Consider the following 26567-nt stretch of genomic DNA (forward strand, 5'->3'; position numbering starts at 1 on the left):
TATCTTACTTGTAAAAATTACGCATGCGTATGTCCAACATCTGCTTAATAAGTCTCAAAAACATATTCATAAATAATTCTGTAGACGTTGTAAGAATGTCATTTTTTCACCCACTTTAACAGACATATTCATATCGGGTACATACGATACTTCACTTGGATTACCCACAAATACATCACTTAAAACCATTGGCGGTCCCATCCAACTGATTGCTAGAGGGGCCTTAAATCTCGCACCCATACCAAGTACAAAAGAGTTCATGAAATAACCCATTATAACTAAATCAAATTTCGTATCAGGATTCTCGTAGAGAACTGTAAAGCGAGGATCTTTCAGCATGTCAGCCTGCATATCGATCATGGGTTTCAAAGAACCGAAAAAGTTGCCTATAGTAGTGAAAAGGGTAGTTTTCTGTGTAGCCATTCCTTTCATGGCTTTACCAATCAACTCCTCTACTTCTGCGCTGGGTGGTATGATGATTGTGTTTATTTATCATGCTTAACTTTGGGTTCTTGAGACGCAACTATGGTGACATTGTGTCCCCTTTCTGCCAGAACTTTAGCCACCGACGTATGAATAATCAAATGTGAGGTACTGTGGCTGGTAAAGATGCCCAAAATATTGGCTCCATTTACTTGTGATACTTGCCATATTAAGCATATTGTCAAGAGAATGCCAAACGCGGCTAAACTTTTTCCAGCCATGGCGAGTGTTGACGTTCATACGACTAAAGAAAAACTACTAAAAATTTGTATCAGCTACCGAGGGTTTATGTGTGTTTTCTAACGACAAGTGTGGGTAAGTTATCGGTGAAATGTATACATGCACTCTATACAATGCTTAGTCTTTTGAGATGGTGTTATCAGTTAACGATAAGAAGTGTAACGAAAATGTGTCGATGGTAAAAAGATAATGTAGATAATATACCTCTTAATTTTACGACCCCCCTACATTCTGGACTTTCTTCTATGAAATTTCTCCAGAACTGTTGCAATTACACAAGTTAGTGGAAAATATTTTAATCTATTTGTATCGTCATGATGACAGACGTCATTTCTAAAATGAAGAGTATACATCAAGAGTTATATACTCGATGTAAGTACTACAGAATCTATTAAAGTACTATTACAGAAGGAATTATAAAAGGTGACATTTTGTTGGTATTAGAGGAAAAGGGTGGATGAACCGATTTATACTTGGTATTTTGATATGTGATCACCTTAAACAAAGTCGACCAATTGAAGAAGTAAATGAAATCAACTCTAATATGAAAAGTCTAAAATAATTGATATATAAAAAGCCAGGAAGCCGTAATAGTAAACATTTTCATAATATTTTAATTCCTTGGACTGTCGTCAACAAAATTTCAAATTAAAATGTTACAAACATTACGATAAACAATATTTTTTCACCGATTTCATAAAATAAATATTAGAAATTTGAAAGGTTGATAATCGGTTATCTTATCGTTTGTGCGTTTTAAATCGTTTGAAATTTTTTGGACTATTTCATCAATAGCTTATAAAATCAACAGGGTTGCCATAAGGTTCTAAGTAACATTTATAAGTAACTTTAGCGAACTAGTTCCAAAATATTAAGAAAATGTTATTACATATCCGATTTTTAAACTGAGTATTAGAAAATATTCGCACACAAAAAAATTCCTATATAGTATATACATAGTTAAATATTACTAAAAATGTCAGTTTTAAAAATTATTGGTATGTCAGTCTTCAAATAAATAAGCGAGACATATTTTCGAAGCCCCAACTGATTGGGTTCTTCACATTTTATTTATATTTTAATTGCATTTTATCATGAAAAAGATAATTTCATATAAATCAAAGACTTCTAAATTTTGGCAACACTGATGATTTAATTATTCTTTCAAAATTATGATAAAAGTTACCTGCTTTCCTGCACAAATCCATTCAATTGTTATCAACATTTTATGAACTATTTTTATTTTATATTTTTAACAATAATCATGACTAGAGAAAACATCACTTTACATTTTAGGGAAGGTTATGGTTTAGTTTATTTTTAAAAAGCGTGGTTATGTTAGATAATTTTAGTCAAGTTATATTCTAGAGACTAACAGGGATTAATCAATTATAATTAAAAAATGTATAACTATAGATGTCAAGTCCACAGCGTGAGTCATTTCTACAATGAGGTCGAAAAAAAATATACATAGGGCAACGACAAAGTGATTCATATCACCAGTTTTTGGTGTAATTATCCGATATTTAATTTACCCCTCTGTTAATTGATTAGTAAGAAAAAGGGTAAACCTCGAACCAAAACTTTATACCTCCGTAAATGCCCTAAATCCCCTAGCTAGCTGGTAGCTGTGCCGAGAACCTGAATGGCTAGTCAATGGTTAAAGAAGACTGGTCGCTCCACTCCATTGCAAGAGTACGGATTGATTGTAATCGTAGCCTAACTCATGTAGCCCAACAATTATAAGATACCAGCTGGAGAAATATAAGCTGACGAAATGCAAACATTCAACTATCCTGCCCTCTGGTGGTAGTCCGACTTATAGCAGCGAGTTTGCCGTGGATGTCATACCAAGCACCTAAGTAGCTGCTCAAACCTACGCTGGTACGCCAGAAAACACCATGATTTTGGGCAATACGAACCAAGCAGTATTTCCCGCGTTCACTGGAGAGATTGAACAGTCGATTGGAAGAGCTACAACTCTTTCAGCAATCCACCCAGCCGAATACTAGACTTCCGAAGCAAGAAACCAAAGTAATCAATAGATTCTATCGTGGAAAAGTTGCTGATAGTTCATCAAAAAATGCTGTATGTGTTCTAGAAGATCTTCAAGGATAATCCTGGTCTATCTCCGCAAAATTACGATGCTGTCTTTAATAAAATATCTCTTAGACCGAGATCAGTGACAGTTATTCCTGCGAAACCACACGACCCAGAGGCGCTACTGGCCCATATTCAAATAGGAAACCCTGATCTCCCTACCCACAATAGGAAGGTGGTCAAGGTCTCCGTTCCTAAAGGTGAGCACAGGTAAGCGGTTGTGGTCCTTAATAAGAAATCTTTGGCTCCACTCCGGTAGAAGCAAGGCAGAATATACTATGGATTTGATAGGACGGCGGAAAAGTGAACGATCACAGTAATCCTGAGGAAAGAATGGATACCCAATCAAGCTCGGACTTGCTTGGAGATCTATTTTAGAGTCTGGATCCGGTAGTAGACGAAGGGGTTCTTCCATCATCTGATGCACAAGACGCCAATGTTTCCATCGCCTACTACCCAGACAGATACAAAGCCTCGATTGCGCTATCCCTCCGCTTGACATTAAGATCCAAGATCCGAGGACCCGTAACGTCAGCATGTATGGACTGAATGTATAGTCTTATACAAAAGGCAGAGTTAATATTAGATCATGCATACACAGGTAAAATTAGTTCAGAGAAATTAGTGCAGTAAATAAAAATCGCTCTCCTGGGTTTATTGACACAGACGCAATCGCCCATCATACGATATGGGGTAACAGTACACAAATGCCTTGCATCTGTGTACCTGTCTTTCGACTGTCCGATACCGCACATGTTGTATTTCATTTTTCCATATCGAAGCATATCAATGAAGATATGTTTACAAATGTCTTGGTAGAACCACTTGAGGATAGATGTACTTTACGAGAGCGCACATTCGACTATACTGAAGCCTGATTACCAAGAATGAAGAAGACACTGCAAAACTTTCCCTGCCGTTCGCTGAAATTAGATCCAAACATCTCTGGAGCGATGTTATAAGAAGTATTCCATCCCCCAGAAACACTAATCGGTAATTAAATATACATTATCTTTTAAAGCTAACCCATATCAGGGACTAATAAATTTTATGTTTTTAAGCCATCAAGTAAATACCGCTGATTTATAAAATAAATATTTGTTATAATAAATATAATTATTTTATTAAAAATTTTAATAATAAGATGAAGAAACTACTTAATTACAATTTTATTGTGATTTAACCTTTTTGGTTTTCTTGCTTTTCCTAATACTAGTTTTAGAACACTTTTTACAGACTTTACAAACTACAAATAACACTACAAGTTTCATTAATCTATAAACGATATAGAATATTATTAATATTATTAAATAAATATCTAAATTTAAACTTTCTATGGTTGTCATATGAACCAAAGGGCTTTGCATATGGGCAGCACCATGATGACGTATCACATATTCTGTCCAAAAGGCAACACTTTCCCGTGCAGTTAGGGGACGATCACGATAAAGTTTTGAAAATGTTTGTACATTTAATTTGTACTGTGGATTACTGAGAACTTCAACGATGGTGATATTAAATGATTCTTCAGTTAATTTTAGCAGATCTAAATCTTGACCATAACCAGCATTTACTAATTTCTTAGCATTGACATGTTGGTCGGCAAATACGGGTAAAGCGACCATGGGAACACCATGATATTGAGCTTCTGCTACACCGCCTTTACCGGCATGAGTGATAAACAACTTGATATTAGGATGTGCCAAAATATCATCTTGTGGCATCCATTTTTTGTATAGAATGTTGGGCGATTTTCCAGGTGTTTTATTTAAGTCTTCCCATTTCCAAATAACTTTCTGCTGCAGTTTTGATAAGACATTAAAAATATAAGTGGTAGTTTCGGGTTTAATGCTGGATCCTTTTAGATTGGAACCCAAACTAAAGAGTATGGCTCCGGTTTCATTGGCAGAATCAAGGAATTTAGCGATGTCCTAAAAAATTATCATAATAAAATATTAAAAGAATTCTCAAAAGATAATTCATAGAAATAGGTGAACTGAAAATAATGGAGTGAAACCAAGTTAACTGAAAGATTGATATTGAGTCTTAAGATCACTTTTTGTGAAAATTTGATTCAAAGACACTCACCTGTGGCAAGGGTTCAGGTTTATTCTTAACCTGAATACCACCAATTTCAACAACGGCTGGAACATTGGGTCTAACAGAACCTTCAGTAAAATGACTGTTGCAGAATACCAAAGAAACATTCTTTTCCATATCACTCAAAGTGGGAAAAGAACCGTCAGTAGGGTACAGTTCACTGTAAATGAAAAACACTAATTAGAAACAATCTTTAACATTAAAAATATTAAATCTCTCATTTACCTGTACAAATGACGCATACGAACATCCAACATTTGTTTAATCAATCTGAAAAACATATTCATAAATAAATTCTGAAGACGTTGTAAGAATGTCATTTTTTTATTAACTTTAATAGACATATTCATATCAGGTACATATGACACTTCACTCGGATTACCCACAAAAATATCACTTATTAACATTGGTGGTCCCATCCAACTAATGGCAAGTGGCGCTTTAAATCTGGCACCCATACCAAAAACAAAAGAGTTCATGAAATAACCCATTATAACTAAATCAAATTTCGTATCAGGATTTTCGTAGAGCACTGTAAAGCGAGGATCTTTTAGCATATCAGCCTGCATATCGATCATGGGTTTTACGGAATCAAAGAAATTTACTACATAAGTAAAAAAGGATGTTTTTTGTGTAACCTTTTCTTTCATGACTTTACCAATCTTCTCCTCCACTTCTGCGCTGGGTGGTATGATGATCATGTTTATTTTATCATGCTTAACTTTGGGTTCTTGCGACGCAACTATGGTTACATTGTGTCCTCTTTCTGCCAGAACTTTTGCCACCGACATGTGTACAATCAAATGTGAGGTACTGTGGCTGGTGAAGATACCCAAAATGTTGGCTCCATTTACTTGTGATCCTTGCCATGTTAAGCATATTGTTAAGAGAATACTTAACACGCCTAAACTTTCTCTGGTCATGGCGAGTGTTTTCATTTGTATGATTTGAGAAAAACTACTGAACATTTTATCAGCTAAGTGAGTTTTATGCATGTTTATTCTTTAGCGGCAAGTGACCAATTTATTCTGTGTATAAGTTATCAGTGAATTGCGATAAATTACAATCTTTAAAAAACAAATCATAGAAATTAGATTATAATCGGTTATCTTATCATTTCATACAATTTTGAACTTCAAAAAAAAAAAATATTTTTATTTAATATTTTTACCCATAATCATGACGGGAGAAGAAACTCATTTTGCTCTTTAGAAATATTCTACAGATATGGATCAATCAATTGTAATATTTGGAAAAGTCATGTCCACATCGTGAGTAATTTCTTCAACATGGGGGACTTAAAGAAAATAATACATATGCGTATAGGGCTAAACTAAAAGGAGTCACATCTATTATCAAAAGTTTTCTAAATAGAATCTTAATAAAGGTAATTTTGAATACTTATTATGAAATGAATATTGTTTGTGATCGTATATCGGCATGGAAAATTCAGTACTATATCAAAAAATACCGTGTTACCCCCATGGCATTCCCATACTTATGCCAACTTATAAACCTTTTTGATAAGGTGGACTACTTATCAAGAGAGTTTATTATAAAAAAAGTTTATTATAAGTACGAAAAAAAGCCGAAATAGTCTAGTCTAGCCTATTGTCTAGTGTATAGTCTAGTCTATAGTCTTGTCTATAGTCTAGTCTATAGTTAGTCTATAGTCTAGTCTATAGTATAGTCTATAGTCTAGTCTATAGTCTAGGCTATAGTCTAGTCTATAGTCTAGTCTATAGTCTAGTCTATAGTCTAATCTATAGTCTAGTCTATAGTCTAGTCTATAGTCTAGTCTATAGTCTAGTCTATTGTCTAGTCTATAGTCTAGTCTATAGTCTAGTCTATTGTCTAGTCTATAGTCTAGTCTATAGTCTAGTCTATAGTCTAGTCTATAGTCTAGTCTATTGTCTAGTCTATAGTCTAGTCTATAGTCTAGTCTATAGTCTAGTCTATAGTCTAGTCTATAGTCTAGTCTATAGTCTAGTCTATAGTCTAGTCTATAGTTAGTCTATAGTCTAGTCTATAGTCTAGTCTATAGTCTAGTCTATAGTCTAGTCTATAGTCTAGTCTATAGTCTAGTCTATAGTCTAGTCTATAGTCTAGTCTATAGTCTAGTCTATAGTCTAGTCTATAGTCTAGTCTATAGTCTAGTCTATAGTCTAGTCTATAGTCTAGTCTATAGTCTAGTCTATAGTCTTCTATAGTCTAGTCTATAGTCTAGTCTATAGTCTAGTCTATAGTCTAGTCTATAGTCTAGTCTATAGTCTAGTCTATAGTCTAGTCTATAGTCTAGTCTATAGTCTAGTCTATAGTCTAGTCTATAGTCTAGTCTATAGTCTAGTCTATAGTCTAGTCTATAGTCTAGTCTATAGTCTAGTCTATAGTCTAGTCTATAGTCTAGTCTATAGTCTAGTCTATAGTCTAGTCTATAGTCTAGTCTATAGTCTAGTCTATAGTCTAGGTCTATAGTCTAGTCTATAGTCTAGTCTATAGTCTAGTCTATAGTCTAGTCTATAGTCTAGTCTATAGTCTAGTCTATAGTCTAGTCTATAGTCTAGTCTATAGTCTAGTCTATAGTCTAGTCTATAGTCTAGTCTATAGTCTAGTCTATAGTCTAGTCTATTAGTCTAGCTAGTCTATAGTCTAGTCTATAGTCTAGTCTATAGTCTAGTCTAGTCTAGTCTATAGTCTAGTCTATAGTCTAGTCTATAGTCTAGTCTATAGTCTAGTCTATAGTCTAGTCTATAGTCTAGTCTATAGTCTAGTCTATAGTCTAGTCTATAGTCTAGTCTATAGTCTAGTCTATAGTCTAGTCTATAGTCTAGTCTATAGTCTAGTCTATAGTCTAGTCTATAGTCTAGTCTATAGTCTAGTCTATAGTCTAGTCTATATCTAGTCTATAGTCTAGTCTATAGTCTAGTCTATAGTCTAGTCTATAGTCTAGTCTATAGTCTAGTCCATAGTCTAGTCTAAAGTCTAGTCTAAAGTCTAGTCTAAAGTCTAGTCTAAAGTCTAGTCTATAGTCTAGTCTATAGTCTAGTCTATAGTCTAGTCTATAGTCTAGTCTGTAGTCTAGTCTATAGTCTAGTCTATAGTCTAGTCTATAATCTAGTCTTTAGTCTAGTCTATAATCTAGTCTATAGTCTAGTCCATAGTCTAGTCTATAGTTTAGTCTATAGTCTAGTCTATAGTCTAGTCTATAGTCTAGTCTATAGTTTAGTCTATAGTCCAGTCTATAGTCTAGTCTATAGTCTAGTCTATAGTCTAGTCTATAGTCTAGTCTATAGTCTAGTCTATAGTCTAGTCTATAGTCTAGTCTATAGTCTAGTCTATAGTCTAGTCTATAGTCTAGTCTAGTCTATAGTCTAGTCTATAGTCTAGTCTATAGTCTAGTCTATAGTCTAGTCTATAGTCTAGTCTATAGTCTAGTCTATAGTCTAGTCTATAGTCTAGTCTATAGTCTAGTCTATAGTCTAGTCTATAGTCTAGTCTATAGTCTAGTCTATAGTCTAGTCTATAGTCTAGTCTATAGTCTAGTCTATAGTCTAGTCTATAGTCTAGTCTATAGTCTAGTCTATAGTCTAGTCTATAGTCTAGTCTATAGTCTAGTCTATAGTCTAGTCTATAGTCTAGTCTATAGTCTAGTCTATAGTCTAGTCTCTAGTCTAGTCTATAGTCTAGTCTATAGTCTAGTCTATAGTCTAGTCTATAGTCTAGTCTATAGTCTAGGCTATAGTCTAGTCTATAGTCTAGGCTATAGTCTAGTCTATAGTCTAGTCTATAGTCTAGTCCATAGTCTAGTCCATAGTCTAGTCTAAAGTCTAGTCTAGTCTATAATCTAGTCTATAGTCTAGTCTATAGTCTAGTCTATAGTCTATAATCTATAGTCTAGTCTATAGTCTAGTCTATAGTCCAGTCTATAGTCTAGTCTATAGTCTAGTCTATAGTCTAGCCTATAGTCTAGTCTATAGTCCAGTCTATAGTCTAGTCTATAGTCTAGTCTAAAGTCTAGTCTATAGTCTAGTCTGTAGTCTAGTCTATAGTCTAGTCTAGTCTATAGTCTAGTCTGTAGTCTAGTCTATAGTCTAGTCTATAGTCTAGTCTATAGTCTAGTCTATTATCTAGTCTATAGTCTAGTCTAGAGTCAGTATTGTGTCTAGCGGAAAATTGGTTTAATAATTGAAAACCTAAATTAGTACTATTTTAGATGGCAGTGCCGGATGAAAAATGAATTTTAAAGTACCTTTTGTATAAGTTACTCTAATTTGTACTATAACTTTAAGAAAATACTTATCCCCTTATTCACAAACAACATCTTTATTTTATAAAAGGTTTATAAAACAAAATTTTCATACAAAATCTAATTTATAAACTGTATTACAAAAAATTTAAAAATAGCTTATGAATCCAGGGGAATATAAAAAAATTATATTTTTTAAAAAATATCTTACTTAATTTAATTTCATTGTGATTTTACTTTTTTAGCCTTTTTATTCGACGCCGCCGCTGAACCTTTTTTGCAAACTTTGGCCAAAATGAATAGAGTAACGAATTTGAAAATTCTAAAAATCACATATAATATAATCACAATAAACAAGTATATATCCAAGTTAAGACTCTCGATGAAATTCATATGCACCAAAGGACTTTGCATATGTGCAGCACCATAATGACGTAAAACATATTCGGTCCAAAACACAACAGTTTCACGTGCTGTTAGAGGACGATCACGATAAAGTTGTGAAAATCGTTTAACATTTTCCCTATACTGTGGATTGTTTAGGACATCCAAGATAGTCTGTCTGAAGGGATCTTCAGTAAGTGTTAGCAACTCCAAATATTGGCCATAGCCATTGGCAACCATTTTCATAGCATTGCCATGCTGATCCGCAAAAACGGGTAAAGCCACCATGGGAACACCATGATATTGAGCCTCAGCTACGCCTCCCTTACCAGCATGTGTGATGAACAATTTGAGATTTGGATGTGCCAAAATATCATCTTGTGGCATCCATTTTTTGTATAGAATATTGTCGGATTTTCCAGGAGTATTTTTTAAATCTTCCCATTTCCAAACTACTTTTTGTTTTAGTTTTGACAAGACATTGAAAATGTGAGTGGCAGTTTCGGGTTTAATGCTGGAACCTTGGAGATTGGAACCTAAACTGAAAAGTATGGCACCGGTTTCATTGGCACTATCTAGAAATTTAGCAATGTCCTAAAAGAAATTCATTTGTTATTGGCTTTAACTTCTTGAGATTATTCTTCACTTACCTCGGGTAGTGGATCGGGGGTATCCTTGACTTGTATACCACCAATTTCTACAACAGCTGGTACATTGGGTCTAATAGGACCCTCGCTAAAGTGTCCATTGCAAAATACCAATGATATATTCTTCTCCATTTCACTTAAACTGGGAAATGAACCGTCAGTGGGGAACAAATCACTATAAAAATAAATAATGCAAATAATTATATGTTCTTCTGAAAGCAGATAATCATACTTACCGGTAAAAGGAACGCATACGAATATCGAGCAGTTCTTTTACGATTCTAAAGAATAAGTTTGAAAATAAATTTTGAAGTCGTTCCAAAAATGTCATTTTTTCACCAAGTTTAACGGCCATATTCATACCCGGTACATAAGACTCTTCACTGGGATTACCTACCATGATATCGCTCAATAGCATAGAAGAGCCACTCCAACTAATAACTAAAGGAGCTTTAAATTTAGCTGCTACACCATATTCAAATGAATTCATAAAATAACCCATTATGACCAAATCAAATTTTGTATCAGGATTTTCGTAAAGTGCCGTAAAACGGGGATGTTTTAATATGTCCGCTTGCATATCGATAAGCAGTTTTAACGAGCCGAAAAAGTTACCGATGGTGGTAAAAATGTTATTTTTCTTTAAAGCCATTCCAGAAACTTCCTTGCTGAGTAGTTGCTCATGCTCTTCGGTAGGTGGTATGATGATTAAGTGAATTTTATCGTGTTTAACTTTGGGTACTTGAGACGCTACTACGGTTACATTGTGACCTTTTTCCGCCAAAGCTTTAGCCACTGACATATGAACTATTAAATGCGAGGGACTATGACTAGTAAACAGGCCCAATATATTGGCCGAATCCACTTGACCAATTTGCCATGTCACACACACTATCAGAAGATGTGTTAAAAACGTTGCTTTTTCCGGACCCATTGCAGTCCGTGGTTGTTGTGTTTTCGACTTATTGTAATAAACTGAAATTTCTCATTCAATAATTGCATTCGTATAGCAAGTGTCCAATTGAGAAATATAAAATTTTTAAATTAATCTCACGTACTATTATTGTAGCTATAGTATTGTCATCGGCTTTGGTAGACATTTGCATAATAATAAATACAGTTTTTTAGGAAGTTTTTAAATTTGTCGTTATCTTAATTTTTGCCTGATTCATTTTTTTTTTAAATTTATGAAATATATTTTGTTTTTAAATTTTGTTGCACAAATCTTTGTAGAATTTAAAATGACTTTATCAGTAGGGGAGTTAATTATTTAAGTTTTAATTAAGGGTATCCAAATGTCGAACATATCACCGACTAAATATTACGTACCAGTATTTAATCTCTTTATTAATTGTTTATCTAATCAGTTCTATACATAGAGACTCTCTTCTCTCTATATTTCTAACACTCTTTCTCATTTTTACATTTTAGGAAAATGACTCCAATAACATTACAAATACATTGTACATATATGTGTGTTATAAATGCAAATATAAATTAATTGTTACTACGATCAATTTTACACCCTACATTACTAAAATATAATATAGTTTTTAAAACTAAATAATTTTTATCATCCCTCCATTATAAAACCTACTTCCCCTATTAGCCCTTCTTCCTAAATTTAACTTGAAAAATGTCTCCGAAACATTGATGTAGGGTATCGTATGGTCAGCTATGGTCAACCATAATTGCTTACTTATTTCTAATAAGTAGTTGTAGATTAATAATTACTGTCATTGTGAGAAATTTATCTTATCGTTGTGGTTTTTAAATTGGAAATGATGAAAATTTAGTAATTGTTTTGAAAAATACTATTTTGTTTATAACTTGTATCTTAATTTTAAAATGACTTGTATATTTTTTTTTTTTCAAAATAATTATATTATAATCAATAAAGGCTAGTGTCAAAACATTAATCACTATATCCATAAGTGATTAATAAAGTTATTGATGATTTATTACAGGAATTTTGTTTGAGAAAAACTGCATAATAAACCATAAATAAGCGATTAATAACTTTTTGAATACAAGCGTAATATATTATGCTGAGTTTGTAATTCCCAAATAAATGGGTCTTATACCCTTAAAGTATACCAATCGGCTCAGAATCACTTTTTGAGTCGATAAAGCTATGCCTGTCTGGCTGTGTGTCCATGTAAACCTTGTGCGCACATTACATTTCGCAATTTTTAGATAATTTGGCACTTGACGCAAGGTCGAAGTCTACTGAAAACTGTTGAAATCGTTCCATTATTTTACATAGCCCCCATGTAACCGTCACACCGAATTATACTCTCATAATTGTGTTAAATGTTTTAGTATCTCTACAAAAATCGCCACAAATTAGTTACACATATATGTATAAGTCTAAATAATACAACCGATTTTCGTATCGATCGGGCCACACTAGTCCCCTTGAGAAAATGACTTGAAGGTTAATAATTCACTTATAAACCTAGTACGACGGTGTTACTATTTACCTTTGCCTCCATATAACCCCTTTTTTTTGATCAACAAGTAGTTCAAATATTTCGGAATTAAGGTAAAAAAGAACTTAAATCCACCTTAACATACTCACTGCTGTAGGGTATAATATGGTCGGAGCTGTCCGACTATAAATATGCATAATTTTTTATTAGCTACATTTAAATTTTGTATAAAATTATTTAATTATATACTTGCTTAGTATTTTTATACTCTACTCTAGGGTCTAGGGTAATAGGGTGGTCAATTATTCGACATTTTCCAAAAACCGGGTTTCGAATAGTTGACATTTGAAAAAATGGTTGATATTTTTTAAATTCAGAAACAAATTAAAACATAAATGTTGTTTTAATTTGTTTAATATTCCAAATTATAAAATCCCTTAGTTCTAACTCTTCTGTATAATATGGCGGATCACACTTATGCTTTCTATCTTGTTGTTCGATTTTAAATTATAATTTTAATCAACCGATTAGACTTCCTTATTTGTTTCGATTTGTTTTCAATTAAAATAAAAAAAATACTTTAATTAAAAATATAATAGCTATTACCATGTTCACACGAACAGTTGAATTACTTAATTCTGCCTTCGAATTACAATACAATACGCTGTTTTCACGCCACATTCGTAATTAGATTTTTTCATTCGTTATTTTGTTATTTTTTGGAATATGTATTTATTATTTTTTTTATTATAATTTGTCTCCAACAAATAAAAACAAACAGCTGATTATGATTAATACCCTATATAACTTAAAGATGACACTCATTCATTCGTAATTCGTAAGTGATTCGCAGCTGAAATTTTGTTTAAATTCAGTTCGTAATTGGGGATTGAATAAAGAATAATTGCTTCGTGTGAACGCGGTATAACGACTGTTTGCTTGTTTCATGTTCTTCTGTCCAGCGTTCATTAGCTCACATGTGTAATTTAAATGAGATTTTACAAATGTAATTAATCAATAACAGACATTAGGGAGGTTAAAAAACATAAAAATTACGATTTATAAAAATTCTATGACAAATGACTTGAATGTGATTTTGCCATGAAAAACTTAAAGTACATAATATTGACCTGAAGTTGAAGTAGTCATTAAAAAGTATGCTGATAGGTAAGTAATTACAATTGAAAGCATTACCCAGTTTTTGCTGGGTACTTTTAAATTAAATAACAGTTACAATTTTTTATAAAAATAATTTATTTTTATCACACCTTAACCGTTTTTCTGACATCCCCAATAGACACTTAATTCTTCTCTTAATTACTTTTCTTATTTCTTTCGCATGGTGGTACTGGATTCGGTTTCGTTCTCAACAACTGCTTATTTTGACCAATAATGTGTTCCAAAAATGTACACTCCCGCAGCTCTTCTTTAAATTCTTCAAGTGTTTTTCTAAACACTGGGTACAGTTGTGGTAGAACACCATGATCCAGAGTGGGAAATAAATGATGTAAAGCATGTTCACCAAAATGAGTAAGAACCATAAATTGAGATCCCTTAATATCACCACGATCTATAACAGTATCCAATTGATAAAGGCCCCAATCGCGATCTTTACGATTGGCATCACCATCATGATAAATAGTTGGTGTATGATGGGCAGCATTAAGACCAATTAAACCGAATAGAAAACTACCGATAGCGATAATACGAGACCAATGCAGTAAAACATTTGTTAAAGAAGAGTTGGAGCAAATAAGCATTAAGAGAGGTAAAGAGAAACCGATAACATCATGCCACAATAGTTCATTTTTTACAAAAACAGAACGTAATAGTCTGAAAGAGAGAATTATGGAAAATAAATTATTTTCTTAATTTTGTTGCTTATTTTGGACTCACCTTTGTATGAAGTGGAAGGGAAATATGGCAACATAAAATATGGGCTGTATTATCACCGATAAAATTCGTTTAACTTTGGAGGAAATATGTTCATTGGGAATCCAACATAAGAAGGGTTCAAACAAAGACATTTCCAAGTCGTATAGTGAATTAGTATAAACATGATGAGATATCGCATGCGAAATGCGCCATTCGGCAAAATTCATTAGTGTAAAATTAAAAGTATACATCTGCCAATTATCTTTTTGGTGAAAATAATTATGAGCAGAAGTACTCAGCCAACATAGAGATAAAGCCGCAATAAGTTCAAATATTACACCAGCATTAAGGGCTGATAGTATGGAACACACTAATGTGGAGATCAGAAGAGTTAAATGGAATAACTGGCAATAGAAGAAATAATATTAAATCTTTAGTAAATAGGTACACCATTTCTATTAGGCATGAAAAATTTAAATTTTGAAATAGTACTAACTTATATATAGGTTCCAAAGTACTAAACTAATCATCCGCTATACTCTAGACTAGACTATATCGTACAGACTAGTCTACATACCTAGACTAAAGACAAAACTACAGATTATAGACTAGACTGTATTCTAAATTTTAGACTAGATTATAAGCTAGGCTATAGATTAGACTATGGACTAGACTATAGACTGGGCTGTAGACTATACTGTGGACTTCGCTGTAGACTAGACTATACAATCTGCGAAGTAGTACCTATGAGCAATTCCGTAGGAAACAGTTGAATTTCACATAATGTATTATATATATTATAATTCATATCTATGAAGATTCAGCACCCATATCAAAAGAAAATACTAGACTATATACTAAGCTCTAGACTGGAATATAGACTACACTATAGACTACACTATAGACTGGACTAGACTATAGACTAGACTAGACTAGACTATAGACTAGACTATAGACTAGACTATAGACTAGACTATAGACTAGACTATAGACTAGACTATAGACTAGACTATAGACTAGACTATAGACTAGACTATAGACTAGACTGACTATAGACTAGACTATAGACTAGACTATAGACTAGACTATAGACTAGACTATAGACTAGACTATAGACTAGACTATAGACTAGACTATAGACTAGACTATAGACTAGACTATAGACTAGACTATAGACTAGACTATAGACTAGACTATAGACTAGACTATAGACTAGACTATAGACTAGACTATAGACTAGACTATAGACTAGACTATAGACTAGACTATAGACTAGACTATAGACTAGACTATAGACTAGACTATAGACTAGACTATAGACTAGACTATAGACTAGACTATAGACTAGACTATAGACTAGACTATAGACTAGACTATAGACTATACAATAGACTATACTATGGACTAGACTAAATAATAAATTTTAGACTAGGCTATACTTTAGACTAGAGTAGATTAAAAACTGGTCTATTGACTACGTAGTGGACTATATACCAAAAGTTTATAAGTACTTTTGGATATCTTACGATATCCAAAAAGTACTGAAAAAAGTACTATAGTACTAAATTTTCAATGCCTGATTTCTATACTTACATTTGACTTTTCAACGGGTGTATAATCTAAATCCTTTAGTGTTTCAGCGACTCGACTTTTAAGTGTTTTATAAAAGCCTTTTTCATGCATGGTGAAGGTGTAATTTCTTGGTTTCAATGCCTCACGTATTTTATACTTTTGCAATAGTAGTGGAGAAATTCCCTTAATGTGATGTGTCTCAAATGGTTCTGTAATATCGGTACCTTTGGTTTTTTCTAACCAGAATGAACCTCCCGGATGTTTAGAAATGAAGGGTGTAAAATCGTATAAGGTATCGTAGATACGCCACAGTCCTTCAGCCTCATCGTCAATGTGTTTGCCCTCTAACCAGCTGCAAGAGATTATGAATAATGTGAGTGCAAATGGATTTAATATAAATTAAATAATCGTTTAAAAGCTTAATAGATATTAATCGATTTTCCATGGTATTCAATAAGTTTGTTCGTAAATGGACCCTATACTTTAGAACGGTTACATCTGTAGCAGTTTGTGTTTTAAAGCATGACGTATGACAATTTTCCGAAATATTCAGTTTTGATCAAAGAGTTTGGTATTGAAAAATAATATTTTAAATTTTCTTTCTGCTATTCAAAACTGGTTAATAGAAAATGATGGGGCCTAGACTACTAGACCTTAAGTATTGAAGAACATGTTAGTGCCGGTATGTTGTTTTAAAACATCACGGTTTTAAATATTAGGCTTTAAAACAAGCTTGTTATTACTGATATAAATATAATTAAAACTTGTTTGAAATAAATAGCTTCAATAAAGGTGAGTTTGTATTTAAATTTTAATTGTTTATCAATTCATTTATTATACTCTTTGTATGTACTTGTAAATAACATAGATACGAAGTAGTCCCATAATGTTGTTAACAATCAACTTGATAATTTTAATCTAAAAAATTACAGTACAAAAGTACGCTTCAGTATAAATAACTTAAAATAATAACAGATATTAAAAACAATAAACAAATTTTAAAAACAAGTTAAAGTGTTATATTCGGCTATGCCGAATCTTAAATGCCCTCCACATGTAGCCTACTTTTTTGTGTTTGTTTGTATGTTTGAAGTTTATAGAAGACTTAACTGCAAAACCGTTTTTCTTGAAATTTTCACAGTGTATTTCTGTATGTCTGAAAGTAGTTATAAGCTTCTTTCAAGTGGGCGAGGAGCCACGCCTACATATTAAAAGTTGTATATCTCAGAAATTGCAACAGCTAGAGACCTAAAATGTTTTAGGTCAACTTTGACATCCATAAGAATAGTTGTGGATAAAATGGGCGGAATGGCTATAGTGGGCGTGGCACCCTCCATGTGAACAAAATATTAAATATAGTATTTAAGACAAAAAGTGGGCGCACTATTTGTGGGCGTATTTAATATGAATTAAATACGAAAATTTGTTTATCTGGGAAACTATTAGGGTTAGAACCCTAAAATTTAGCATGAAGAACTTTAACATCCATGTAAACATTTTGGGTAATAAATTGGTGGATTACCAATGATGGGCTTGGCACCACCCATATGAATTATATGCAAAAATACGTCTATCTGGGATATTAATAGTGTTAGACTCTTAAAATTTTGCACGAAGAATTTGAATATTTATCTGACCATTTTGGAAAAAATGGGCGGATTTTGATTAGGGGACTAGCAAACTTTGTATGAATTAAATACAAAAATTCGTATATTCTACTTGCATGATAAACTTTGACAATCAAGTGAACATTTAGAGACTTTAAATGGGGAGCTTGGTACCTCCCATATGTAACTGGAAAACTATTATAGTTAGAATCTTCAAATTCGTAATACACCTAGGCCTCTATCGGGCCTAACTACTAACTAACTAACTAACTAACTACTACTACTAACTAACTACTAACTAACTAACTACTAACTAACTACTAACTAACTAACTAACTAACTAACTAACTAACTAACTACTAACTAACTAACTAACTAACTAACTAACTAACTAACTAACTAACTAACTAACTAACTAACTAACTAACTAACTAACTAACTAACTAACTAACTAACTAACTAACTAACTAACTAACTAACTAACTAACTAACTAACTAACTAACTAACTAACTAACTAACTAACTAACTAACTAACTAACTAACTAACTAACTAACTAACTAACTAACTAACTAACTAACTAACTAACTACTAACTAACTAACTAACTAACTAACTACTAACTAACTAACTAACTAACTAACTAACTAACTAACTACTAACTAACTAACTAACTAACTAACTAACTAACTAACTAACTAACTAACTAACTAACTAACTAACTAACTAACTAACTAACTAACTAACTAACTAACTAACTACTAACTAACTAACTAACTAACTAACTAACTAACTAACTAACTAACTAACTAACTAACTAACTAACTAACTAACTAACTAACTAACTAACTAACTACTAACTAACTAACTAACTACTAACTAACTAACTAACTAACTAACTACTAACTAACTAACTAACTAACTAACTAACTAACTAACTAACTAACTAACTAACTAACTAACTAACTAACTAACTAACTAACTAACTAACTAACTAACTAACTAACTAACTAACTAACTAACTAACTAACTAACTAACTAACTAACTAACTAACTAACTAACTAACTAACTAACTAACTAACTAACTAACTAACTAACTAACTAACTAACTAACTAACTAACTAACTACTAACTAACTAACTAACTAACTAACTAACTAACTAACTAACTAACTAACTAACTAACTAACTAACTAACTAACTAACTAACTAACTAACTAACTAACTAACTAACTAACTAACTACTAACTAACTAACTAACTAACTAACTACTAACTAACTAACTAACTAACTAACTAACTAACTAACTAACTAACTAACTAACTAACTAACTAACTAACTAACTAACTAACTAACTAACTAACTAACTAACTAACTAACTAACTAACTAACTAACTAACCTAAAACTACTGCTAACTACTACTAACTACTAACTGGGTAGCAAATACAACTGGGTATACTATAACTAACTCTATTAATAACAAATGACTGTACGAACTTACTAATTGTATTAACTAGTAACTAACTAAGTACTAACTAACTTGTACTAACTACGTAACTAAAACTACTAACGACGCTGAGCAAAGTACCTGGGTATACCTAGTAATATCTATATATATAAAATGAATGTGTGTTTGTTTGTTATGTTTGTATGTTTGAACGTTATAACTACTAAACGGCTGACCGATTTTCTTGGAAATTTTCACAGCATATTCCTGCATGTCTGGAATAGGTAATAGGCTACTTTTTATTTCGAAATTTCAAGTGGCGATGAGCCACGCCCACATTAAGAAAATATAAAATCCGTATATTTTAGATAATATAACAGTTAGAGTCCTCAAATTTTGTCGGAGCCATTTTAGTGTCAATATGATCATTTAGGACAAAAAGTAGGCGGACTAGCATTAGGGGGCGTGGTACCTCCCATATAAATTAAATACAAAAATTCGTTTATCTGGGAAACTAATAGAACTAAATTCTTAAAATTTAGCACGAAGAACTTTAACATCCATATAAACATTTTGGGTAATAAATTGGCGGACTACCCATGAGGGGAGCGGCACCTCCTATATTAATTAAATACAAAAATTCGTTTATCTGGGAAACTAATAGAACTAAATTCTTAAAATTTTGCACAAAGAACTTTAACATCCATATAAACATTTTGGGTAAAAAATTGGCGGACTACCCATGAGAGGAGCGGCACCTCCCATATTAATTAAAAACAAAAATTCGTTTATCTGGGAAACTAATAGAACTAAATTCTTAAAATTTTGCACGAAGAACTTTAATATTCATCTGAACATTTTTAAGGAAAAAAGAGCGGACTTTCATCTGGGGGGCTTGGAGCCCCCATATGAATAAAATAGAAAAATTCGTATATCTGAGAAACAATTAGAGCTAGAATCATTAAATTTTACTTGAAGAACTTTGACATTCACCTGAACATTTAGAGTATAACGGGCGGACTTCCAATGGGTTACTTGGTACCTCCCATATGAATTAAATACAAAATTTCGTTTAACTGGGAAACTAATAGAACTAGATTCTTCAAATTTTGAACAAATTATTTTAATATTCATCTGAATATTTTGGAGGAAAAAGGGCGGACTTTCATCCGGGGGGCTTGAAGCCCCCACATGAATTAAATTCGTATATCTGAGAAACTATTAGAGCTAGAATCTTCAAATTTTACATGAAGAACTTTAACATTCATGTGAACATTTAGAGAATAACGGGCGGACTTTCAATGGGGGGCTTGGCACCACATATATGAATTAAATACAAAATTTCGTGCATCTTGGAAACTCTTATATTATTCAAATTTTTTGTAGATAGATAGAAATTGGCGATGGATAGAAACTGGCGAACTTGCAATAATTTGCTTGACATCTTTTATATGTAACATATAATAAATCTGGTATTTATTTATACATATTCCTTTTAGGGTAGCAAAGCACACTGGGTATAGCTAGTATGTACATAAATATGTATATATTTAACTTCTTTTAATGCATAGTGTTGCCAATATATATAATTTAAAAATTGAAAACAACCAAAATTGTCAGATCTGGCAATGGCAACGTAATGTGTTTACACGATTGTCAGATGTCTGACAATATTATTGTTTTATAATGTACTGCCAATCCTTTTTCTGACAACGTTGCAAAGAAAACAACAATTTGTTAAAAAAATATCGTGTGCGCCATTATAAGCACACGACATTTTTTTTCACAAATTTTGTCTTGTACAAGCCTTTATTAGACATTCACTAAACATTTTTCTGACAACATTGTAATGAACTGACAACCGTGTAAGCATAGCATAGTGTAATAGAAAAACTCTTTTAGAACCACTCTTTACAGTTTTACGAAGAATCTTCTATTTAGTCGCATAACAGTTAATTTATTCATTTTAGAAATTTGTTTATTTTTTGTTTTGGGATTGTGATCTATTAAAGTAGACCTACAAACTATATTACTGTATCGCTGCACAGTGGAGCAGAATCTTGTATCTAACTGAGAATGGAGAGAGTCTTATAAGTATGTCAAAATATATGTTGTTACCAAAAAAATTAGACTAAAGTTTTTTTAAGGCCAATAAGTTCTTTTGAGCTTTTGATTGATTATAAAATAACTAAATTTTATTATGGCCGTAAATCTTTTTGTTTAACATATTGCGCAGAAATGTTTTGAATATAAAAATTCCAAAAATATTCCATTTCGCAATTTTCCACTTGAATTTTAATTAATACATATCATATTAAATATAATCGTCTAACAACTAAGTAATTTAATATTTTATATATTTTTTTGTATTATTTAATGCAAGTTGTTAATAATTAAAAAAATCACCAGATTAACAAATAACAAATATAAATAATTTTCCTTTACCTTTCAGTTGTTATAAATGGATGATTTCTATATGATGGAATTGTCCTAGAAATATTCGAACGCCTCCAATCATCTGTGAATTTATTGCTAGATTTTTCCTTATTTACTTTAGACATTTTCGATTTTTTTCTTTTAAATAAAACTTTCCACAAATTCGATAACTTCATGTGAGTATTTTCAACAATATTTCGTTTCACAACAACACAACTATATATATTTTAATAAATTCATTAACTAGAGAGGTCATTCATGTTTAATCTAAATTATTGTTTTATTTTTTTGCTGTTTCGCCGGTTGGGAGCATTAACTCTTCGTCGCTCGTTTGAACCGATCGAGTATTCAGAAAACAATGTTTCTAGTTTGTTTACACACAAAGTACTGATTGTTTTGCTTGATCGAAAACCAGAGTTCTGGGGAGAATTAAATATTCGTCACATACGAGCGTGTGTGTCTACCAAATACATACTTAAATATTATTTTTATTTATTTCTTTTGATAAAGCTTCGTTTTATTATTTAGGAGACTAAAAAGAAAGATTAATAATGAATAAAGAAACAAATCTTCATATAAATATTTGTATAAACACAAAAATGTTTATCATACATTCGAAAAAACATTCTTAATATTGAGAATGAGCACTGACAGATACTAACATCATTAATGGTCGTTGGCAATTAAAGTGCTGTGAACAAATTTATGAATTTTATTTGAAATCTAATTCCTAAACCAATTGATGGTTATGTTCTTAGCCAGTGCCAGTTTGGGGTACTTTTACACGATGTGTTTTTTAGGCCCTATAGTGATTGAAACACAAAAAATAAATTTTTCTAAAAATATGTATGTTAAAGCTGACAGAATGGACTTTCAGATGGCATACAAAATTTTATAAATAAAGTTGTCTTGGCGATGTTATAACGTCTCAAAAAGGGCCAAAAATTGAGTTTTTTTTCAAATTTCAGGACTCGATATCTCAAATCCCAGATGTGATGGAGAAAATCAGTTTCGGATTCAATACGACTCAATCCTTTAGAAACGTCTAACTTGGTCTCAGCGTTTCGAGTTTTTTCAAAATTTGTCGGACTGTGTAAATGGCATTAACTGGACATCCAATTTTATCCACTTTTTCGATCATACGATAAATAACACAAACATTGTTATCACTAGAATAAACTAGTGATTTTATGTGAACCCACAGAAAATAATCGAGATGTGTCAAATCGCACGACCTTGGAGGCCAATTGACAGGCAGGTCCATTTCTCGAAATGTATCAGGATATTTTGATTTTAATATATTCGTGGTTGCGGCTGCCAGTTAAATCCACTCCATCTGCTTTAACCGTAACCGTAACCGTACTAAACGGTTTTGTTTGTAACGTAGTCTGTTGTGGAATAATTTCACTCACATAGTGAGCGAAAATACAAAAGGATCTTATCCAAACCTTAGACTATTTTCGCATGTGTTGGACTAACCACTTGTTGAGGAATTAGATGGTTAACCTGCGAGCTGTATGATATAACTATCAGAAAAAGACCATTATTCAAAGTAGACGAAACACATGGGGCAAAGATTAAAATTATTTATGTAGTAGTACCGAGGAGGCCTTAAATTCGCCCTAAGAATGGACTCTACCGAGACCGCATTATGTTTTATTCCCAACTACATTGAATCTAATTTCTTGGGCGATTTTGGTGACTGATAGTGTTAAGAAATCAGAAATTTAAAAAAGTGGTTATAGGACATGCCGGAAATTAGGAGATATCATGGTCAAGATATTATTGATACAGCTAATGTACTTACTATAAAAGAAACTTGAGGTAGTCAAATTGACTGATTGAGTAATAGGTCGGCGAAACCTAAGAGATGTTAAGACGAACCCTAAGATTGGTAGGATAAACCAAATTCGTAGAATATAAAGCATATGGAGAGAACAAGATGTCGAAGTGATTTACGTGAACACCTGCCGTGTTAGCCGTATTTCACCGTGGTTCTTTTTCAACCACTGGGTGAGCTGACTAGACGACTCATCACCGCCCCTTTGTGTTTCTTACTCGTCGATGACCACTTTTGTACATGGTTCTGCCGGTCCATCTACAAGCACTTTACTCAAGTTCTCAAGATGTAATATTTGACAATTTTTGCCGATCCATGTACAAGCATGACTATTACTGCCCCGTTGCTTAACCTCCGAGATGCACAAAAATTCAAAATTCTCTTCTGGTTACGAAGTATAGGTCTTCAAATGTTGATGTTTCATACAAAGTAATTGTAATTTCAGAAAATATTTATTTTTAAGAATTCGATTAGGATTGCTATGGAAAGTTAAGTTGTATTTATACGCTATACCCTACACAACTATAGTGCGTTTGTGCTGATATTTGTAACACCCAAAAATATTGGTACTAAGTGTACCCAACATAAAGTATACCAATCGGCTCAGAATCCCTTTTTGAGTCGATTAAGCTATGTCAGTCCGTCTGTCTGTCAGTCACTCTTTTACACACTCTTTTTTCGACCCAGGGACGAAGCCTGTTGAAAATGGTTAATTCGGCTAGCCCCCCTACAACCGTACACCCTAAATAGGGCTTTTGAGCTCATAATTATGTAAAATGTTCTAGTATCTCTACAAAAAATCGGCATAACGTTTTTTTGTATACGTCTAAATTATACTCCCGATCTTCGTAATGATCGGTCCATATTTGGCCCTAGTCTCCATACAAAGTCCCCTTCGGAAAATCACATCAAGGTCAAAATTTACTTATAAACACTAGTATCACGATAAAATTCTTCATAAATAACTTTAATGTAAACGTAAATGTGTAAGAAGAGGCCCATATTTACTCTTACCCCCACATAACTCAGCTTTTGGAAAATCTCTTTTTTGTCAATAAATTGTTAAAATATTTCGGAGTTAAGGTGAAAAACTTAAATGCTTTATTATTAAAAAATAATCCACATTCTTAACATACGCTCTGGTGTAGAGTATCATACAGTCGGCCATGCCCGACTGTACATTCTTACTTGTTTCATTTTAATTGAATTGCTTCTGATTGATAAAATATTTGTTCGTTTGTATAAAATTTCTTTGATCCATTCACTTTGAAATATATTGAAATATATTGGTGCCCTGGTCATCTCCCACTAACCCCTTATTAAGTAATGATGAATTTTGCATGTTGTTTACACAATTTATGATCGATTTAAATAAACAATCTATATAAATAGGTACAAATTAAAATATCATTCATGTTTATTATTAATCTGCGATCATTAAAATAAAGCGTGTTTGAACTATTAGCCCTTTATTAGAAATTAATTGAAAATATATGTATATTTTTAACTTTTTCAAATATTTAGCGTAGTTCAATTAATATTTTAAATTCCATTTTTTTGATTTAAAAAAATTAATTATTTTTGTATAAAAATGTATGTCGAATGAATTGTTTCTGCGTCTATTACCCCATTGACAACAATTGCTTTCTAAATTTTATTTTGCAATTTGTTCGTAAAAATTGTAGGAATGTTTCTCATTAAATTATGCTGATAACAGGTTTTATGCTAAAAATCCAATTTTTAAATTAATTTAACGATAATCAAAATAATTTTGTCTTTTTCCACAACATCTGTCTGGTCCATAATCAATGTCTCTCCCTAATAAAGACTTTGGTGATTATTTAATCTATATACTTATATAAAATTCTAACGTTACTGACTGACTGATTCACTATCGCACAGCCTAAACGGTTGAAGCTAAAGAGCTGAAATTTGGACAGGAGGTCGGTCTCCCACTTTTTGGAAATTCAAATGTTTAGGGGGTAAAAAAAGGGTAAAAACAGGTAAATTCGGTAACCTCATATCTCCTAAACTAGAAAAGATACAAAAACAGTTTAAAGCTTATCGTCGTTCATTTAAAAAATAAGTGTCTGGTACTTTTTTCCCCTTTAGGGAATAAACGGGCAAAAACTGTATTTTAGTACTTTTTTCGCACCAGTGAACATACAAAAAATATTTTTGACTCCTTCATAACTTGACAAAAAAATAAAAATTTGAATTTAGTACTTTTTGGATATTCGGACGTTTAAGGGGTGAAAATTGTACCTATTTTTGGTACTTTTTTCATAAAACATTGTTTTTAAAGTTAATAAAAACATATACATATGAATACATAATAACGGGCTCCCAATACGATGTTGCAACTTTTTGGAACATAATTTGTATCGTTAATGGGGAGGAAAAAAGTACCAAAAGGGGTAAAAACACAATGATCCAGTTTATATAATATTTTTAGATTTAGAAACACTAAATATGAAATTGAAATCGAAACTTGAAATTAATAATAAAGGGACTTTTCGCTTAGGAACATGAAATTAAGCACTTAAAGCCTGGAATAAATGAGAATCTATAAAAGGGAACTTTTTGGATTTTAATCGCACTTCGACTGGTACTTTTTGAGTTTTCTATAAAATTAAACCTAGAAACATAAAAATAAACATGTAAAGCCCGGAGTAAGTTATAATCTACAAAAGGGGACTTTTTTAGTAGTTTTTCGTTCTTCGACTGGTACTTTTTGATTTTTTTATAATATTGAACCTAGAAACATGAAATTAAGCATGTGCAACCCTGATTAAGTGAGAACGTATAAAACTGGACTTTTTGGTACTTTTTCGTTCTTCAATTGGTACTATTTGAATTTACTATTATAATGAACCTAAAAGCATAAAACTAAGCAATCAGGGACTTGAGTGAATGCAAATTTAAACTGGAATATTTTCTGGTATTTTTCGTTCATTAACTGGTACTTTTTGAATTTTCTATAATATTGAACTTAGAAACATGAAATAAAATAAAAGAGGACTTTTGGTACTTTTTCGCACTTCATCTGGTACTTTTTGAGTTTTCTAAAATATTAAATATATAAACATAAAATTAAACACGCAGTATCTTGATTGAACGAAAATTTAAAAAGTTTACTTTCTGGTACTTTTTTGTTTT

At 32.1% G+C, this 26567-nt stretch overlaps 3 protein-coding genes across 3 annotated transcripts; all 3 read right to left on the bottom strand.

Annotated features, from left to right (window-relative positions):
* Window positions 1–3953: 3953 nt before the first annotated feature.
* LOC119607651 (UDP-glucosyltransferase 2-like) lies at window positions 3954–5969 on the bottom strand. The gene is made up of 3 exons (XM_037961651.1): window positions 5149–5969; window positions 4912–5083; window positions 3954–4754 (listed from the first exon to the last, which is right to left on the bottom strand). Exons 1-3 carry the CDS (start codon window positions 5916–5918, stop codon window positions 3993–3995), a joined length of 1704 nt encoding a protein of 567 aa, XP_037817579.1. The 5' UTR covers window positions 5919–5969; the 3' UTR covers window positions 3954–3992.
* A 3391-nt stretch (window positions 5970–9360) lies between these two features.
* On the bottom strand, window positions 9361–11195 carry LOC119607652 (UDP-glucosyltransferase 2-like). The gene is made up of 3 exons (XM_037961652.1): window positions 10437–11195; window positions 10204–10375; window positions 9361–10147 (listed from the first exon to the last, which is right to left on the bottom strand). The coding sequence occupies exons 1-3, from the start codon at window positions 11132–11134 to the stop codon at window positions 9392–9394; spliced, it is 1626 nt and encodes a 541-aa protein (XP_037817580.1). The 5' UTR covers window positions 11135–11195; the 3' UTR covers window positions 9361–9391.
* A 2671-nt stretch (window positions 11196–13866) lies between these two features.
* LOC119607654 (cytochrome b5-related protein) lies at window positions 13867–21951 on the bottom strand. Its single transcript, XM_037961653.1, has 4 exons — window positions 21578–21951; window positions 16101–16431; window positions 14529–14911; window positions 13867–14465 (listed from the first exon to the last, which is right to left on the bottom strand). Exons 1-4 carry the CDS (start codon window positions 21742–21744, stop codon window positions 13946–13948), a joined length of 1401 nt encoding a protein of 466 aa, XP_037817581.1. The 5' UTR covers window positions 21745–21951; the 3' UTR covers window positions 13867–13945.
* Window positions 21952–26567: the final 4616 nt, after the last annotated feature.

This window comes from Lucilia sericata, unplaced genomic scaffold (assembly GCF_015586225.1).
Source record: "Lucilia sericata isolate MDLA Ls3-8-SP2 unplaced genomic scaffold, ASM1558622v1 Contig000725F_arrow, whole genome shotgun sequence".
Classification (NCBI taxonomy): domain Eukaryota; kingdom Metazoa; phylum Arthropoda; class Insecta; order Diptera; family Calliphoridae; genus Lucilia; species Lucilia sericata.

Bases quoted from the DNA above. Each gene is read 5' to 3' on its own strand.
- LOC119607651 (XM_037961651.1), bottom strand. From the start codon at position 5,918: ATGCATAAAACTCACTTAGCTGATAAAATGTTCAGTAGTTTTTCTCAA. The intron at 5,084-5,148 runs GTAAATGAGAGA...TTTCATTTACAG, and splicing joins CGTATGCGTCATTTGTACAG to TGAACTGTACCCTACTGACG. The intron at 4,755-4,911 runs GTGAGTGTCTTT...ATAATTTTTTAG, and splicing joins AACCTGAACCCTTGCCACAG to GACATCGCTAAATTCCTTGA.
- LOC119607652 (XM_037961652.1), bottom strand. From the start codon at position 11,134: ATGGGTCCGGAAAAAGCAACGTTTTTAACACATCTTCTGATAGTGTGT. The intron at 10,376-10,436 runs GTAAGTATGATT...TTATTTTTATAG, and splicing joins CGTATGCGTTCCTTTTACCG to TGATTTGTTCCCCACTGACG. The intron at 10,148-10,203 runs GTAAGTGAAGAA...AATTTCTTTTAG, and splicing joins CCCCCGATCCACTACCCGAG to GACATTGCTAAATTTCTAGA.
- LOC119607654 (XM_037961653.1), bottom strand. From the start codon at position 21,744: ATGAAGTTATCGAATTTGTGGAAAGTTTTATTTAAAAGAAAAAAATCG. The intron at 16,432-21,577 runs GTAAAGGAAAAT...AATCTCTTGCAG, and splicing joins CCATTTATAACAACTGAAAG to CTGGTTAGAGGGCAAACACA. The intron at 14,466-14,528 runs GTGAGTCCAAAA...TCTCTCTTTCAG, and splicing joins CCCTTCCACTTCATACAAAG to ACTATTACGTTCTGTTTTTG.